Raw genomic sequence first — 18,957 nt, forward strand, 5'->3', positions numbered from 1 at the left:
TATTGATGCCAGTAGCCTATGATTCTCTCTATGGTTTTTTGGGGGGTGGGGGTGGGGGAGATTTTATCAGTGCTGTATGAAAACTGCTCAAACATTAACCTTCCCCTACATCCTACATCATTTGGTACATAAGAGTAGAAGAAAATCTTCACTATGTATCTCAACCAGTTTTAAGTTTTGTGAATTTCAATTCCCAGAATCTCCCAGCCAGCTGAAGCCCACACATATTAAAATTGCCATTGTTGAGAAATACTGGGCTATGGTTAGATATCCAGGACCTGTCTTCCCTATTGCTTGTTTTTTATTCCTTTTATTTTAAAATAATCAGTAGGAATTTGGGGATAATTCTGCCTGCGTTCTTTCAAATGGTTTTGTGCTGAGGGGCCATTTTGTTTCTGGCCATTAAGACCTGCAAAGAGAAATATGACAAGAATGTGGCAACGTCAGTAAAACAAGTGAAACTCTTTTAAGTGTTTGCTTTATTATTTTTGGCGATGGAGATGAATGCTGAAAATAGGTGTTGTAAGACTCCTCAAATATACCTATTAATATTAAATAATATTATAAATTAAATATTAAATAATATTAATATTAAAAAACATCATGCCACTCAAATTTGCTATTTGGGTGTATTATATTTCAGAAGCATGATTTGTAACATGCTCTGGATTTTCAGAAATAGGTTTGGCAATATGTGTGTGCCTTTTAAATCCATTCCTACTTTACAGACAGAGTACTAAAAGTTGCTATGATGCATAGATATGCCACTGTTGGAAAGAATCTGGCAGGTTTCCTCCTTTCTTGAGTGTTTATTAGGTCACTAATCCTTTAGTCATCTCCACCTTATAGTCTTTCAATTTCCCAGACTTATAACCTGTGAAGGCTTAAGCTACGGAGGTGAGTAGATTCTTTGTAGATATAAGTTGAATTATGGAATTTCCTCTTAGCCAGAGACATGGCCATTTTTTAACAGCCAGGACTAGAGAATGGTTGGTTCTTTGTTTTCATTTTCTCATAATGAAACTCTTTAAGTGCTTGGTGCTATCCAAAAACATAAAGAACCTTAATGAGCTTGTACAAAAGGCAATCAGGCTATTCAGTATTATCATCAGTAAAAAAAAATCAAATCTCTAAAAGAAATAACTGAAGCAATCTCCATAACAAGGGTATAGCTTAAGTCAGCTTTCAACTAAGATTCTCAATTCCCGAAGTTAAGAAACTCTGTGTGGGATAGTTCCTGAAATATTACTACATTTGCTAATTGGAGGAGGACAATCATGTCCAAAATGTTGTAATTGAAAGAGAACAGCTGTATTAGCTTGTGGTTAAAAAAAAAAAGAGGAAACTATTAGTGCCTTTTCAACATTCCATGGTTGAAAAAGATGCAACTCCACTTCTTAATTTACAAAATCATTCTTTTGAACTAACAATCTAGATGTGTTAAATAAATTAGCAGTCAGACTGAGGATCATCTTGAAGGATTTCTCATATCACAAAATATTGTATTCCTTGACAAAGAGTATGGGGTTAATTTCAGGAATGCTTTGCATTGGCACTGCGTTGGTGAAACCACACTTGGAATACTGTGTCTAATTCTGGTGGAATTAGACAAAAAGGAAGCCGAGGGCCCAGAAAGAATGTAGAGAACAACAACCAAGTTGATAAGACATCTAAAAGTTAACAAGTACAATGAACAGTTAAGGAAATTGGGTATGGTATATGTGGCCTAAGAATTAGGGGTGACAGGATAGCAGCTTCCAGTACTTGAGGGGAGGAAAGGGGTTGATCTAGGATTCTCCAGGGTCTATGTAATAGATCTACAAGATCTATTCTGAGGGCAGGACAGGGAGTTGGAAAATCAAGCTTAGGAGAAAATTCCTAACAGAACAATTATCAGTGAAACAGCTCACTTTCTGGAGTTGTAGGGACTCTGTCAATGGAAGTTTTCAAGAAGGATTGGACAACTTTTTATCCAAGGTGATAGGGAGTCTCCTGTTTGAACAGGTGGTTGGACTAGAAAGTTTCCAAAATTCCTTCCAACCCTATTATTGTATATTCTATGAATCCAATTAAAATATAACCAGGATAGACACCATCTGCTATTTTTGGCTGAAAGTCAGAATTGTAATTGGAGCAGTAGTAGGACGTTATAGCCCTGGCAGGACGAAAGCTACTGAATGTTGTCCTTTAGAAGATTGCTGGGACTATTAAACCACGGACAGATTGTGTTGCTTGGTGTTTATATTTCTCCTTCCAGGATGTTTAAGGTATAATATCAGATCATCAAAGCCCATGAGTAACTTTTATTCAAGGGCAGCCAAAATTGAAGAATTCATTCAACATTTTAATTATTTAAGCTGTGTTTAGAAAAGGGCTGCATTTTCAGGCTTAAAAAATACACATACAGCATAAGTATGGTTGCAAAACGGTGTCAGAATCTCTTCAGTATGTCATGAGTTTTAAAAAGTGTTCTTTTTTTACACCACCACCCCCAAGCATATGAGTAGTACAAAAAAAAAAAAAGGTATTTCACTATTCATAGAGTCTTAATTCCAAATTAGAGTGTTCCCTTCATCATCATTCCTCTTGCACATATATTTATGAGTGGCTTTGGATTGTTGTTGCTGTGCGGACCATATGCTGAATTTCTCATGATCCATGAACATCATCCCATAATATTAAAATCAAAAGCTGGCAGAATCATTAGGAAGAATTACAGCAGAGTAAGGAGGATACATGCTAGTAGATTTTTCCCCCAACGATGCTTGGCTCTTTCTTGATAAGGGGCAAAGATTAAAATAAAAAGAAATTAATTCCTACAATTGCTTGTATCATATATTTTTGTAAACCTGTTTACCAAAGTGCCACTGGCATTTTCAGTGTTAAGTTCATTTAAATTTCTGCCATATTATGGTAGAACTTTTAATAATAACAGCTTTATTATCAGTAAAGTTGGAGCTCACAATTTTTAGGGTTTCGTATTTTGAAGTTTGTAATCTCAGAAAAAAATGGTGATAATGATGTTGTTCTTCCAAATGAAAGTATTTAAATGTAATAGCTAAAACTCTTTCTTACTAGGAAAACAAGAAAATTTTATGAAGTTCCAAATGTATTACATAGTCCAATGTGGATTGAAATTGAAATAATCTGCAATTATTGCTTGTTTTTATTTATCTACTGAATTTATAAGTGTTATTTTTCCAGGAAAATAGTAGTAATAGTAATAATAGTAATGCTACTTATTCTTTTTTTCCTGTGGTGAATTATTAGAACCTTCCTGTGAAAGGAAAGTGTACCATTTTTTTTTTTTGCACTGGGCAATAATTTGCCCCTGGATAAAGTAGATTTCATTAGATAATAGAACAAAGAAATGAGGTATAGAACCATAAAAAATCTTCTTGCTCATAGCTTTAAATTCATCTACATATCACTATTAAAAATGTGAGGTTCAAATTTAGGAGATTTAGATGCATTCTAAAAAGTTTGAAATGTATATTGAACAGATAATCTCTTGCCCACTATTGTGGATTAATTAATTCAATCACTATAACATATTGTTCCCAATCTAATCCTGCTTTGGATCAATACCTTCTTCCATGGTTATGCTGGCTTTAAGGAGACTAGTTGCTAATTTTCCAGGCAATTTGCATGCAGAGAACCCCACTTTAATAGTGATTAGAATAGGTAGATTAAAAATGTACAGAAGGGCTGTCCATCTTCCGGCCTGCAAACCGGATGCGTCACGCACTGGCCATGCCCACGCCCAGTTTAGCGAAGGGGGGGAAAGTCAGGGGTGGGATTCTACCAGTTCGCACCTATTCACTAGAACCAGTTGTTAACATTCTAAGCTGTTCAGAGAACCAGTTGTTAGAAGAAATTACTTGTCTAATCCTGTAAGGAAGGCAGGAAGGAAACATTCTGGTATTGCTTACAGAAACTGCCTCTCCGTTAAACCTTATTACATTCTTGGCAGGACTAGACTTCCTGTCTCTGGAACGTCTCTGGAATTTTTTCCCCTCCTTTGCTGGTACTTTGCTTGTGTGGAGTGACCATTCAAAGTTACAATGGCACTGAAAAAAGTGACTTATGACCATTTTTCACACTTACGACTGTTGCAGCATCCCCACAGTCATGAGAGGCCAGGCGAGGAGATGCGTGCCTCGATATGAGTGATGTAGAGTTGGCCACGTCTAGCCAATAACATGACTACTAAGCCATGCCCACCACCAAAGCCACGCCCACCACCAAAGCCACACCCACAGAACCGGTTGTTAAAAATTTGAATCCCACCCTTGCGGAAAGCCCCAATATGTCACGTGGTGACGATGTGAGTTTGACACACCTGATGTACAAGGATAGTTTGTAGGTTTCAGAGACCTCTTCTGGTGTGATTTTTTTTTTTTATTCCTATAGTTTGATCTTGTAGAATGTTGCTTTTTGTGTCTTAAGTACAAGGATAATCACAAAGCTTTAAGCTTTGGAAGAGAAGCTGAGCCATTTAGATTTCAGAATCTGGATTAGAGTCTGTGAAATATTGTGACTTGCTGGCTGTTACTAAATAAGTCATTTTAACTGGTCTGACACAGAAAGAAAAGCTGTGCATGCAGCTGTGCATCCATTCTCTCCATGGTTGTGTAATCTTCAAGCCATTCTTAATTGGGGGTTTTTCTTGACCAGGCAAGGGATTGCTTGGAGTGGGGCAGTAAGCGTTATGGCATCTAGCAGCCAAGCTATGTTTGGCCACCTCTTTATATACACACAAACATAGAACCATGGGCATAAGTACAATTTGTGAATTTGAATTTTTTTAAATATTAGCATATTGGTGAACCAGCATTACAAAGAACCTGTTCTCAGTAAAATGAACTCCATATGGAATAATTTCTTTTCTCTGACACATAATTATGGGACTGCTGTTCCTTCTTTGAAAACCTGCTTGGTGATGAGATGACTTTACTTACACCATTCCACTCCCAATTTTCTGTGGGATCTAATAGAACAATCAAATTGGACTTGGATTTAAATCCCCACTTAGACATTGGGTATCCACTACATTGCTCAACCCAGTCTAAAATGTTTACATATGCAATCTTGACCTCCTGGAGAACATTTGCTGTTCTTCAACAAGATGCATCCCTTTTTACTTAAGGTTCATCTCACTTAATGGCTGCTTTCCTGCTCACTCCTTCCGCAGATGACCTTACCCTATCCCTGGACACTAAGATACAATATTGTTCCAAAACTGCGAACACATTTGTTTGTTCAGATCAATGCAGAAGGGCCAAAAAAGTGTTAGAAAGACACCCAAAAACATTCAGTTTGAGCTAATTTGGCTATGGACTATGCAAGTGTGAATTAGGAAAAAAACAAACAAGTGTTTATTTTTCAATAGCAGATTAACATACCCATCCCATGCATCTTTGCCCAGGTGGGAATTCTGTAGATGTGTCAATTTAGTAAACTTTCCACCTAGTAACATCTGGGCTTTGTTGATGCTTGTGGAAGAGTCACGTCATCTCCACCAACATCACCCCAGCCAGAATGTTCTCTGAGCAGTAGTTTCATGTCATTGTGCTTTGATTGTTCATCCTTCACTGGCTGCAAGAATAAGCTTCTTGCTTGAGTTTGTGGGCTGTGTTTTAACAACGTTGCACTGTAAAATCTGTCATGTTTCCCAAAAGTCACAGTTCTAAAATAAACCTGTTGATTCCTTCCCCTTATTCTCTCAGAGCATTAAGAAGAAGAACACCAGTAAGCAGGAAATGAGCACTTATTTGCGCTTCATTGTCTCCCGGATGAAGGAACGGGTGAGTGTTGTACCATACAGTTCTGTGTAGGATTCTAAGCAGATGGCTTTTTGTGTGTGTGTTTTCTTTCGCAACTTCAACTAGTCACAGGTAGTCCTCAATGTAACAATAGATTGCTTAAGACCATTCAAAGTTATAACGGTCCTATCTTATGCTTATGATCTGGATTTGAAGTTCTGATGGTCAAGTTTTCTCCATAGTCAGATGTCTGAACTGAGCTCAGCAACATGGCTGTCTTTAGGGCCATTTGCAGTGTCCTGGGGTTACACAAATGTATTTTAACAACAGTTTTGACGAAAAGTGGCATTTCTGGTTTTTAGCAAAACCACATCATAGGGAATAATGGGTTCTCTAAATGATTTCTGTAGCCGCTTTATGACCACCATATTCACTTAATGACTGCTGCAAGAGTTGTAAATTGACAACTCTTGACAACATGGCATCTGTTTTACAACCATTACAACGTACAACCATAATCGGGAGGCTCCATTATGGTTGTTTGTTGAGGACTATGTATAAGTCAGTTCTGGAAATGGAACAGGAATTATTTTCTACTTTTCTGTTTCCCCTTTCAGTATCTTTGTTTTATCCTTCTGTCCCCCATCTTCACTCGAATAAATGAATTCACCAAGGAAAAGGGGAATGGGAAAAATATAACATTAAAAATACATTTTGAGAGCTTTATCTATGACTATGAACTGAAACCTTCCAGTTTCACTCCTGTTTAAAAAGCACTGTGTGTAGATGTGCATAATTCTGTTCACCAGATGTTCACATTTGAGGGAAGCTTGAACAAAACCTTCAGCTAATTGGAAGAGAATTTTCTCACTAACAGTTGGACACATATTAGATTTGATGTCTGTCAAAAAGTCGCAACTTAAGAGGTCTCGTGCAAGGGATTTGCACAGGAACCTGGATCTTCGTGTCTTCTTTGTTTCAGATCTCCCATCCTTTCTAATCCTTCCCATTGTTCAGGGGCATGTTTGTTGGCAATTTTTTTTACAGCTGAAGTCGAACAGAAAATCTGTTTCACCTATTTTCACATTTGATTTTAAATCAATGTTTCTACAGGGCTTATATTGTACATCCTCCCACCACTCTTCCTTGGAACTATTTATAGTGTCCAGGATTCATTTACCATTTAATTTTCTTATTATTTCAGTTCTTGTCCAGACACAAAATTTGTGATAGTGGAATTAACAGAGTATCTGCAAAGCTTCATGATTTTGAAATTGAGTGGATAAAAGGAATATTCAAAAAGTATAACCAAACTCTTAATTCTTACCAATGCAGTGAAATCTCAATTTGCCAAATTCCGTTTTTATATATTACTACTACTCCATATAATGTTTATCCACTGTGTCTCGCCATATGCATTACTTTAAAAAGTCATTTTCAGCCATCAGAACTCTTGATTAGAAATATTGGGGAGGAAAAAAAAACATTTTAAGAATTGTATGCTGATTCAATATGTCAAACTTTATATGGTGATAGATTGTTTGAAAATTTAAAGCACATTTTGGGAGGAAATAGAATTTCATTCATTCATTCATTCTCTTTTTCTTTCTCTCTCTTTTTCTTTTTCTTTTCTTTTTCTTTTCTTTTTCTTTTTCTTTTTTTTTTCTTTTTCTTTTTCTTTTTCTTTTCTTTTTCTTTTTCTTTTTCTTTTCTTTCTCTTTCTCTTTCTCTTTTTCTTTCTCTCTCCCTCTCCCTCTCCCTCTCCCTCTCCCTCTCCCTCTCTCCCTCCCCTCCCCCTCTCTTCTTTATTGGCCAAGTGTGATTAGACACACAAGCAATTTGTCTTGGTGCAATAATATTAATGCATATAAAACATTTAGAATGTTGGTTTCTTGATTATGCCTTTTGAATAAGTACCCTACATGACAACCTTTTAAAGTTTTATAATTTGTAAACTGGCATGTAATTCAAATGCTTATGAACTTTTTAAAGGCTATATTACTCTTCTTTCTTGTCAGATTGGCAGGTTTCTGAACCAGTATTTTCTATCAATTTTTAGGCTATTGATCTAAACAAAAAAGGCAAAGACAACAAGCATCCAATGTACCGTCGACTAGTACACACAGCCGTTGATGTTCCAACCATACAAGAGGTATGTTCCTATATAATTCTGAGCTACATGCAATAGAAGAATATTGGCAGTTTTCAGACTAATCTCATTTTGGAGGCCCAATATCCGCACTTAAAAGGACTACTGGATCTTCTTTATATGGAAATGCTTTAGGATGAAAGATGAGACAAAGCAAACTAAAGCTTCTCATTACACAATTTCACAACTTTTAAGCTCCCATAAATTACTCTGTAGAAACTGTAATATAAACATACTTTTATATGTGTACTTATTCTGATTACTGGACAACACTAATGAATGTTATAAATAATTTTGTTTCAATCTATATTAGAAAGTAAATGAAGGAAAATACAGAAGTTATGAGGAGTTTAAAGCAGATGCTCAACTTCTTCTACACAACACCGTGATTTTTTATGGAGGTAGGTAGGGATTGGTTGGACTTAAAAATAAGATCTTCAAGGAGTTGATGATAAAGAATAGAGAATGAGTGAGAACTTTACATTGTGTTCAATTTTACTTCTTCCTCAAAGGTGAATTAGACAGAGTCATGAAGTTTAAACCAACATGATGGGTCTGTATTACTTCCACTATTAGAAAGCAGATACTTGAATGGAGAATGCACTTGTCATGGGCTTCCCAAAAGGCATCACAAGGAAAGTTGTAGAAACAATTTATGGAATGCACATAGTTCTTGCTTACCAACTGCCTTGTTACCTTGTTAATGACTGTTCAAAGTTACAATGGCATATGGTAACAAGTCATTGCCTTTGTAACCATTGCAATGTCCTGTAGTCATGTGATTACTATTTATGTGTTTCACAACTGGCGTGCAACAGGTAGAGTTAATAGAAAAGGCAAAACTAAAATTGTAAGTTGAAGTCATGTAATGTTTCACTTAATGACCAAAAAGGAAATGAGATCATAAATTCATTGCGGTCTCTTGATTCATAGTAATTTGCATCACTTAGTTGCTTCCCAATTGTGGTTGCTAAGCAGGGACTATGTATAGATCTTTTATTTAAGCCAGCACTTCTTTTCTTATGTTTTTTATTAACCTTGTTCAGAAATATTTAATTTTCTTTACATCCAAGCAGATCTTTAAAATATTTGCCAACAAGAAGAAGGCTTGGCATGTAGAGTCTTTGAATATCTAGCTCATTAGAAGTTTAAATCAGGCTGAAAGAACTAAGGGTACTCAGATTTTACAAGCTGATGTGGCCAGTTCTCCAGAATTCAATTGGCCAATTGTTTTTTATCATATCATTTACAAAGATTTAGATGTTTGTGGGTTTGTTCTTTTTACAGTGGACAGTGAACAAGCTGACATAGCCAGGATGCTTTACAAAGATACCTGCCACGAGGTAAGTAATATTTAGTCATGTTAGTAACTTCTGGACAATTGTCTTATTAGATTCCATATATCTGTGGTTTCATTTGGTTTGAAAATTGTTCTAGAAATCAGGAAAAAAATCTTAAAGAACACACACTGTGTTTTGATAGGTTAAATTTCAGAAACTAATTCCCCATGTAATTTCAATCCTAATCATGAGTCAGAAGAACTAATTTTTAAAAGCTAAATAACATTTTTATCTTATCCGTGAACAGTAACATTAATACATAAATAAAAATAAGTAAAGAAAATTAGAAAGATTTTATATGACTGCTATATTGATACCTCTTTTAGAACAGGTTTTCTTTCAAAAACAAATTCATATGTTGATTTCAATGAAAAGCTAAACGATGGTAGTGGATTATACTCCAGGGGTTTTAAAAGATAAAGGGTGCCAGAATAATTTGAATGCACCAATATATTTTTGTGTGGCTGTATGATTTGCCTGTATTGAGTAATTTTGTTTCTTCCTTAGAATAAATAAAGGTTCTCAACAACTTTTTGTTCAGTTTGTACGACTAATATGTTTCTGCAATGATTGGAGACCAGTTAAAAATCTTACCTATGCATTTTACCTTCAAAGAATAGTGGATACACTATATATGAGTGACAGCACAGTATTTATTATTCAGTTTTCAGAAAATAGAATTACTTTTGACTTGGATCCTAAGTTATGGATACCCAGGTACCCAGTTTCCTTTGATAAATTGGTACTAAGTGGGCAGAATGGAAAGGCCAAACTTTGGTTCGTCATAGTTTAATGATTTGCTTTAAAATTTGACTAAATATTTTTATATGTAATATGACATGGAAAGGTCTGTTTTTACTTTATTTTTTCTTCTCTTTTCCTCTTTTTGGGTTTTTTTTCCCCTATAAAACAAATAAATATAATTTTCAGACTGAGGAAAAAAAACTAATTTACAATTTTAGATCTGCATTCCAGCATTTCAGAACATTTGATGACAAGTGTTCCTCTTCTTTTTCCTCAGCTGGATGAACTTCAGCTTTGCAAGAACTGTTTCTATCTATCAAATGCACGTCCTGACAATTGGTTCTGCTATCCTTGTGTAAGCTTACCTTTTCTCACAATTGAAATGTAGAAGCTGCCCCCCAAAATGGTGATGGGAATTAATCCCAGCTGTTATAAAGAATGGGATTCATTGAGGATATAAATACAGCTATCAGACAAAATTGTAAAAGTTGGTTCTGTAGCTACCACTAGGTGGAACCATCTTCATACCAGTGCAAAGATAAGACCAGTTTCCCAGTCAGAGATCACATTTGTATATTTCCTTGGCTATAGTGGTCAATTCATGTCTACCTGGCATTAGGGAAAGAATTGGTACTATAATAAAGCCTTGCCAGTATTTTCCTGGTTTAAGGGCTCACAGAGTACAAGCATTCCTTGGAGGAAGTGGATGAACACCTGTGTTCTCAAAATAACAATCTATAATTCAGTTGATGTGCTTGAACACTGCCAAAACCACCTGTGGTGAGCAAACTAGCTTATCAGTTTTTGCATGTTGTGCAAGGAAGACCAAAACCTTGTATTTTAGAAGTCATAATTTCCAGATTGTGGAATAAACACCAGTTAAGCATTCAGAAACATTTATTTAAACCACATTTTTTGACGCTTGCCTGTGAGCTTTAGTTCACCTGCACAGCTTCCTGAATAACATTAGATGTTTCCTATGCATGAAACAACACAATGTCAATTTTTGCAGATAAGAAGGAACATTTATTTCCTTGAAGATTCAATGAAACTGAGTTTCTTTGCTCTGTTTTCCAGGCAATTTGCACACAGAGAATCCCATTTTAATAGGGATTAGAAAGATAGATTAAAAATGTACAGCAGGGCTGTCCAACTCCCGGCCTGCAGGCCGAATGTGTCACGTGCTGGCCTCACCCACACCCAGTTTAGAGAAGGGGGGGAAGTCCTGATACGTCATGTGCCGCCACCATGACGATGTTAGTTTGACACCCCTGATTTACAGTGATGATGACTGTTGTCAAGATGTAGTTAAGACTCTGTCATGGGTAGGTTTTGTTGTGGAGTCCTTGATGCTCTCTCCGTTAGGTTGTTTTCTTGTAAACTTTTCATAATCCAACTTGGCACACCACTTGTATCTATAAACAGATGTCAGAGCCCAGTCTCTTGCAGCATTGATGATGTTAGCTAGTTGGGTAATGGGATGTCTGCAAGAAAACCAACAAGGACCTCACGTTTCAAACCTGAACTCCAGATATTCTCTTTTGATAAGCTTTATTCTCATTATGTGACATTGTTATATCTAACGCCTGCCAAGTCAGAAATACTTTTGTAACTGGTACCATATTCCTTTAATTTTTAGATACCAAATCATGAACTGGTGTGGGCCAAAATGAAAGGCTTTGGATTCTGGCCTGCAAAAGTCATGCAGAAAGAAGACAATCAAGTTGACGTTCGCTTTTTTGGCCATCACCACCAAAGGTATTTTCATTCTTGCAGTGTCTCTTGTATACTGAGACAACCAGCACACCCCTGGGTGTGGTTAATGGTGTGGATTCATCCCAGACTGATGCAGGTTCAAATTCACTTGAACTTTGACCCATTCTTTCTCAGGCCAATCAACCACACTGGATTGCCTTTGCAAGATGAAATTGGAGGTGGAGATGTTGTGGAGCTTCAACTGGAGGAAAAAGATCTAACAAATAAACAACAGTGCGCTTCTCTTTCTAGGTGTGGTGAAATGTCTGGATTCCTAGGAGGGAGAGACTGCATTCCAGGGGACTAAAAGACAGCAGAATTTAAACAGAATTTAGTTGAGAGAAAGAGAATTAAGATAGCTCCTCCCTAGAGATTTTGAGATTATATCTCTAGTGATGGAAATGGTTGCTTTAGTTTGGCAAGATTTCTGTCTATGGGTGAAGGACAATCAAGGACATTGCTTGAAGGTTACTCTACGTGTCTTCTTGATTTTTTTCGGGGCCTGATATTCGGGCTCGGTAAAGTTCTAGCGTTCTCTTTAGCCACAGGTGCCAACTTGGGGCAAGTCCCTTTCAGGCTAGTCCAGCTCATCTCATAAAAGTGGTTTTGGTAGGAGAAACAGGAGTAGGGATCATTGCATATGTCATCTTCAGCTGAACAAAGTAAAGTGAGATATAAATCCATTAAATAACTGCATGTTTTGTCTTCCTGACATATGTGACATCAGACAATTTGAATCCTAAAGAAAACCAGCCAAAGAATTTGCTTCTTAACATTACCACAGGAATGCAGTCAGCTTACAACTGTTTATTTAAAGACTGTTCAAAGTCACAACGGCACTGAAACAAGTGACTTATAACTAGTTCTCACGCTTATGACTGTTGTAACATCCCCACAGTCATATGTTCAAACTTTAGGAGCTTTGCAACTGGCAAGTATTTTCAGTGGGTTGTAGTGTCCAGGAGTCCTTAGATTGCCATTTGCAACATTTCTAGGGGGCTTCTGACAAGCAGAATCAATAGGGAAAGCCAGGTTCACTTAACCAGCCACATGATTCACATAACAACTGTGGTGATTCGCTTAGCAACTTGGTCAAAAAGTGAATTGTGCCCCATTTGCAAAGTTGTTGAGAGTTACTTGTAGTCTTTAATACAATTCAGATTAATTTTTTTTTATACCGTAAGCTGTGATGTCATTGTGGAACACCTAGATATTAATAAAGTTATAAACATATTGAGAAGCTGTAATTACACATAGAAATAATTGTTGCAGTTGGACTAGGAGAAAATGATAACTGAAGTAGAATTAAAGTTAACATTGGGGGTGTTGTGAACAGTATGGCAGGGCGGGGGAGACTCAATGTTGTATCTATGACCTCGCCATCAAAACCCAATGGAGAAGACTCTTTTCATCATTTAGGTAAGACTTGCGCTCTTAGAGTTGAATGGATGTTTGGCATAGAAAAGGATGATTTGAAAACTGAATTGGCAGCCACCTTCAAAGGATGTGCTTACGTGTATCTTTTCATTTTCATTGTCGAGGGCCTGGATTCCTTCAGAAAATATTCAGGATATCACTGTTAATATACACCGGCTTCACGTAAAACGTAGCATGGGCTGGAAAAAAGCTTGCGATGAGTTAGAGCTACATCAGCGTTTCCTTCGGGATGGCAGATTTTGGAAATCCAAAAATGAGGATAAAGGAGAGGAAGAAGCGGAATCAAGCATTTCTTCTACCAGTAACGAGCAAGTGAGTAGATGAGTTGAATTAATCCCAGTTCATATAGACCAGTTGCAGATGATTATTGAAGCTCGGCTGTTTCTTTAATCTGCTTTTTTTCTCACCGCAGATCTGAAAATCCATATTTCAGTCATATGGAAAACCAGATTCCGGATCTAAGTTTGTCTTTACGTTGCTTTTAATCGCTGTATTTGAGCAAAAGATTTGCAATAAAAGCAATTCTGTCCTCTGAGTAATTCTAGAATTGACACCATTGCTTGTACCTGAAGGCAGTGGTGGTATTCGGCCCGGTTCTACCAAGCCAGTAGCGGTGATGAGCAGTGGAGACCAAACCAGTTCTCTCCACTGCTTGGCTGTTGGGCCCACCCACCTGCCTGGGCTCCCATACTCACCTTTATTTCCTGCTTTTGAAGCACAGCTGCTTTGCACGGCGGCTGCTGAAGCGACAGGGAGAGTGCAGGCTTTCAGGAGGTGAGTTGGAATGCTTCTGCGCCTGCACAAACACCTCTGCATCTGCGCAAAAGTGCACATTTGGCGCGCGCGTGCATACAAAGTGTGTGTACGCGCACAAAGCACACTCAAGAAGCCACACCCACCAAACTGATGGTAAAAATCTTTGAATCCCACCACTGACCTGAAGTACAAATTTTAAGTCTCTTATGGAAGCCACTTTCCTCTTTCATTGTTTGCTTATTTTTAAATGCATAGTTTATATATCAATTGGATTCAAATCCCAGAACAGTTGTGGAGTTTACATTTTGTTTGCATTTTTGTTTTAGGTGGATGAAATTAATAGCCTCCTTTGTTGGGTTTTATATCTCTGCCTGCTTTGTTCCAACTTCATTGCAGAAACAAGTTAGAGTGTGTCTCTGTTACGTTTTCTCAGATAAAAAAATTCCAAGCCCTCTTGGTAATGGACTTTTTTCATGTACTCTGAAAACTTATGGGCATAGCAATTAAGAGAGTGAGGAACCTTGGTATCTAGCTATACTAATTTGAGAGGTTGGGATTTTACCAAATTTTGCAATTCAATTCATGGCCAAAAACGATAAATGTTTATTAGTTGCATTTAAAAAAAAAATTAAGTCAACATTTTTGTAACAAAAAAGACTGGCTTCTAATTGACAATTCTAAATTAGTATTTTCTTATATATTTATTGTTTCTTCATCCATTTCCCCAGCTAAAGGTTACTCAGGAGCCAAGAGCAAAGAAAGGAAGACGCAATCAAAGTGTGGAACCTAAAAAGGAAGTAAGGAACAGCATGGCAATTAAATACATGCACTTGTGGGTGAGGGAGAAAACATTATTCAAGCATTTTTCCTTCTGACTGTTTACAAATTCATTTTCTTCATGTTTTATAACTCAGAAAAGTGATAATCATTTCTTGATAAAGCATGTTTTAATCTGTTTTTTTATTTTCTTCATTTGGTAGTATTGTTAATTTCACTTTTTATACTAGCCATATATTCCAAATTGGATCTTTCTTATAATTTCAAGTAGTGATTTGGAATTGATTCCAACTTATCCATCCTTAATAGAGACAGAATGTGAAGCTATAAATTCATGATTTCTGCCTATCTATAATTTTAGCTTTGCCAGTGTTAGCATGCATAGATGAACTTATGTTTTAATCAGAATTAGAATCCTTGTTTGGACAAGTTGGCAAAAAGAAGGGAAAATGGTCAATATATGCATTAAGAATACATGTATGGACCCCTTCAACTGCTGAGTATCTTCAGAGATGCTTAAATTCCTATTCTGCATGGTTATAATACTAGTTTAAAGGTGTGGTGGCTCATTGGCTTAATGATGCTGGGCATGTTCTCGGCTCCAGCGGTTTGAGCCCTAGCATTGCAAGGCAGAGTGAGTGCCTGTCACTTGTCTCAGCTTCTGTCTACCTAACAGTTTGAAAGCATGTTCTATGCAAGTAGATCAATAGGTACTTTTTGATAGGGAGCTGGCACTCTTTGGTGGCATCCTTGACACCTATTAACTGTTTGCCTGTTTGCAAGGCAGATCTGGGAAAGAAAGGGGTCCTGGGTAATGCTGCAGGAAGATCCACTCGTCTTTCTCTGTGGTGCAAAGCCAGCTCTCCCTTCTGGGGCATATTTTAGGAAGTACACAAATGTGTCCAATAACAGAGCTGATATCTTGGCAAGCCAAACTACTACTCTGCCATAGGATTTTGGTCTCCTGGCTATTGTAACCATGCCATACAGTAATAGTAGGAATAGTTAATGGAGATAATGCAAAACTTAGTGATTTGGAAATTAAAGTCTTATTACTAAGTAATAATATTTTATAATGAGGGGTCCTGAGTTTGCTTGTTTTCTTGCAGACATTTCATTACTCTAACTAGGTAACATCATCAGTGCATGCACCAATTTGGATAATGAAACATCTTCAAGAAAACAAGCCAGCTAAGAGAACACCAAGGACCCCTCATTTCAACCCTGAGCTACAAATGTTCTCTTGATAATTTTATAATGCATATGTGGGTTCCTTGGTGCTCTCGAATCTGGATTTTCCTTGCAGACATTTCATTACCCAACTAGGTAACATCATCATTGCTGCATTGATGATGTTTCCTAGTTGGGAAATGAAGTTCAATTCTAAGCTGCAAATATTTTCTTCTATCGATACCATAATGCATGTGATTTTTTTTATCCCTATTGTATGAAATAATGGTGGAGTCATTGGCATGATTATGTTTTAATTGTACAATGTAGCATTGCATTTTTGTCTTTAAAGAACACCATCGTTAATTATTACCTAAGTAATATTTGTAATTATGTTGATTCAATACACATTTCTCAATCTTTATCTATCTCTCTAATCTAAATGGTGTAGTCCTTCTCAATGGCCATGTTAATGACAACTTCTTTGTTATGTTAGGAGCCAGAGCCGGAAACAGAAGCTGTCAGTTCAAGTCAGGAAATTCCCACAATGCCTCAACCTATTGAAAAAATTTCAGTCTCAACCCAGACCAAGAAATTAAGTGCCTCTTCCCCTAAAATGCTGCACCTGAGCACCCAGACAAGTAATGATGGCGCATGTCAAAACATGTGCCACGAGAAATACACCAAAACCTTCAGTGATTTTAAGGATAGAATCAAGGCTGATCACAAGAGGGAAACTGAGAGAGTTGTGCGAGAAGCTATTGAGAAGGTAATTAACCATGAGTTCGATGGCAGCTTGAGAATATTCTAATTAGTTCTAATTATTCATTGTTGCTGAAATTTATTTCTGTATATACTTATTTTCATTCGTTCCTTTTCTGTACAAAGATGATAATCCCCTGGTTCATCACCATTCAATTGAACTCTTCTAAAATTGATCATTTTAGACAAGAAGTCTGTGATGTCTTCATGACAACATTGGGAGAATGATACAAATTTCATTCTTCTTGCATGTTGCGTTGTGATGTAGAGTGACCCAAGTGGATGTGATTTGTGCAAAGAAATCTTGATGTTCCCATCACTTTTTCATCATTGGGGGATTCTACTGGGTGCCTAGTACTCATGCATGGTCTCCAATAAATAAAGGAGAAGTACAGGGATCTTTGCTGAAGAACGCTGCTCTTAATTCAAGCCATTCTGTAGTCTACGTTTCGCTTAATGCAGGGGTGTCAAAACTCGCAGCCCACAGGCTGGATGTATCACGCGCTGGCCATGCCCACCCCAGTTTAGCGAAGGGAATAAAATCACAATATGTCACGTGATGATGACGTGACAATACAAGCTTGACACTCCTGGTTTAAAGGGATCCATCTTGCTTACTTTTGGGAGCAATAATTTGATATAGGATTGGTGATGAAACATAGTGAGTAAGTTCAAACATCATATTGAATGGAAAGCAAACAAATCAAACTCTCGTTTAATTTGTATGTACTTTATATAGTTGCCAAACTTGAACACAATACAATTCTGGACAGGTTGCTAACATGCTGGAAGTGCAGCATTTTTTTTTACCATGTAGAACTGAACACTCTGGAATTGTAGTTAGGGTGGTTTCATCCCACTGTCATCAGTGGTTCCTTCTTTTTCAGTTGGAGCCCTGCAGTTATTTGAAGGTGAGTGCTAGTAGTCCTTCTTCCATTTAGAACAGAGGTGTCAAATTCAATTTCATTGAGGGTCTCATCAGGGCTGTGGTTGACCTCAGCTGGCTGGGGGGGGGGGCAGGGCCAACTGGCTGGGCGTGGCCAGCTTGACACCACTCAAGTGTTTCCTCTTCGCATTGGGTAGACAGGGCCGAAGCCACGCTGGCCCGATGTTTCCTCTTCGCATTGGGTAGACGGGGCCAAAGTGACACGGGCCGGCCCCTTACATTTTCCAGGGCGGCCCCTTGAGTGTATCCGGCCTGTGGGCCTTGTGTTTGACACCCTTGATTTAGATGGATCTAGGCCCCTTAGGGATCAAAGGGACTGCTTCTGTTAAGAGCAACTGAGTACAAGTACAGATAGTCCTTGACTTACACCCACAATTGAATCCAAAATTTCCACTGCTTGCTAAGACAGTTGTTAAATGAGTTTTGTTCATTTTATGTCCTTTCTTGCCATGGTGGTTAAGTGAATCACTGCAGTTGTTAAATTAGTAACCCGATTGTAAAGTGAATCTGCCTTCCCCATTGACTCTGCATGTCAGAAGGTCGCAAAAGCTGATCACATGATCCCAGGACACTGCAACCGTCATAAGCATGAATCAGTTGCCAAGCGTCTGAACTTTGATCACGTGTACCATGGGGATGCTGCGGCTGTCGTAAGTGTGAAAAAAAAACACCCCGGTCATAAGTTGCTTTTTTTCAGTCTCATTGTAAACTTTGAAGGATCGCTGAACAAAATCATTGTTCACTCGAGATGACCTGTAATGCTGTTTAAGATGTTTTTGGAGGAAGAAAGAGTGGGAAGCACCATTTCTGGCCATTCACTTACCTGTTTTTTAACATTCCAGCTGCGCTCAGAAACGGAGGAAGAAAAAAGGCAGGCTGTGAACAGAGCCATTGCAAATATGCAGACTGAGTGTGACCGAAAGACAAAGCAGGTAAAGGAGAAATGCAAGGAGGAATTTTTAGAAGAGGTTAAGAAGTTAGCCAATCAACACAAACAGCTGATCTCTCAGACCAAGAAGAAACAATGGGTAAGGAACACTACTTGGTTTTGGTTCCTTGGGCCATGTCTTCTGTGTTGGGAATGTTCTGTAATAAGAACATTTTGGGATTATAAGAACATTTTTGGACCAATGTTTTGGAGAAATGAAAAGTTTACTTTCCTTCCGTACTTCTGCTGTCTTTGTGATCTTAGCTTTCCATTTGTTGATTTCTCTAATAAGCTACAAGGAATCATGCCTGTCTTCCATGAACTCCATAGTACGTCTTCTGTCTTTTCCTACCACAGAAGGTCTTGTGAAATGTGTTGGGCAGGAGGTTCTCCAGAGAACTTCCAGGCTGGAGGCTGAATGGGAATTT

At 37.7% G+C, this 18,957-nt stretch overlaps 1 protein-coding gene across 28 annotated transcripts in view; it reads left to right on the forward strand.

The window, feature by feature from the left end:
• The window catches only part of ZMYND11 (zinc finger MYND-type containing 11), a 113,124-nt gene that overhangs the window by 85,189 nt on the left and 8,978 nt on the right, over positions 1-18,957 (forward strand). For 11 of the 28 annotated variants that reach the window (XM_026687251.2, XM_026687254.2, XM_026687261.2 and 8 more), the window contains 11 exons: positions 5,730-5,807; positions 7,825-7,917; positions 8,228-8,315; positions 9,202-9,257; positions 10,276-10,353; positions 11,638-11,756; positions 11,889-12,005; positions 13,295-13,502; positions 14,675-14,782; positions 16,390-16,662; positions 18,444-18,629. In XM_026687251.2, coding sequence (XP_026543036.1) covers positions 5,730-5,807; positions 7,825-7,917; positions 8,228-8,315; positions 9,202-9,257; positions 10,276-10,353; positions 11,638-11,756; positions 11,889-12,005; positions 13,295-13,502; positions 14,675-14,782; positions 16,390-16,662; positions 18,444-18,629 — 1,404 coding nt within the window. The remainder of the gene's footprint in view (positions 1-5,729; positions 5,808-7,824; positions 7,918-8,227; positions 8,316-9,201; positions 9,258-10,275; positions 10,354-11,637; positions 11,757-11,888; positions 12,006-13,294; positions 13,503-14,674; positions 14,783-16,389; positions 16,663-18,443; positions 18,630-18,957) is intronic. The other 17 variants (XM_026687259.2, XM_026687263.2, XM_087946499.1 and 14 more) reach the window with 3 other exon arrangements.

This window comes from Notechis scutatus, chromosome Z, assembly GCF_049901735.1.
Source record: "Notechis scutatus isolate UNSWTSFEM ecotype Mainland chromosome Z, rNotScu1.2, whole genome shotgun sequence".
Taxonomy (NCBI): Eukaryota; Metazoa; Chordata; class Lepidosauria; order Squamata; family Elapidae; genus Notechis; species Notechis scutatus.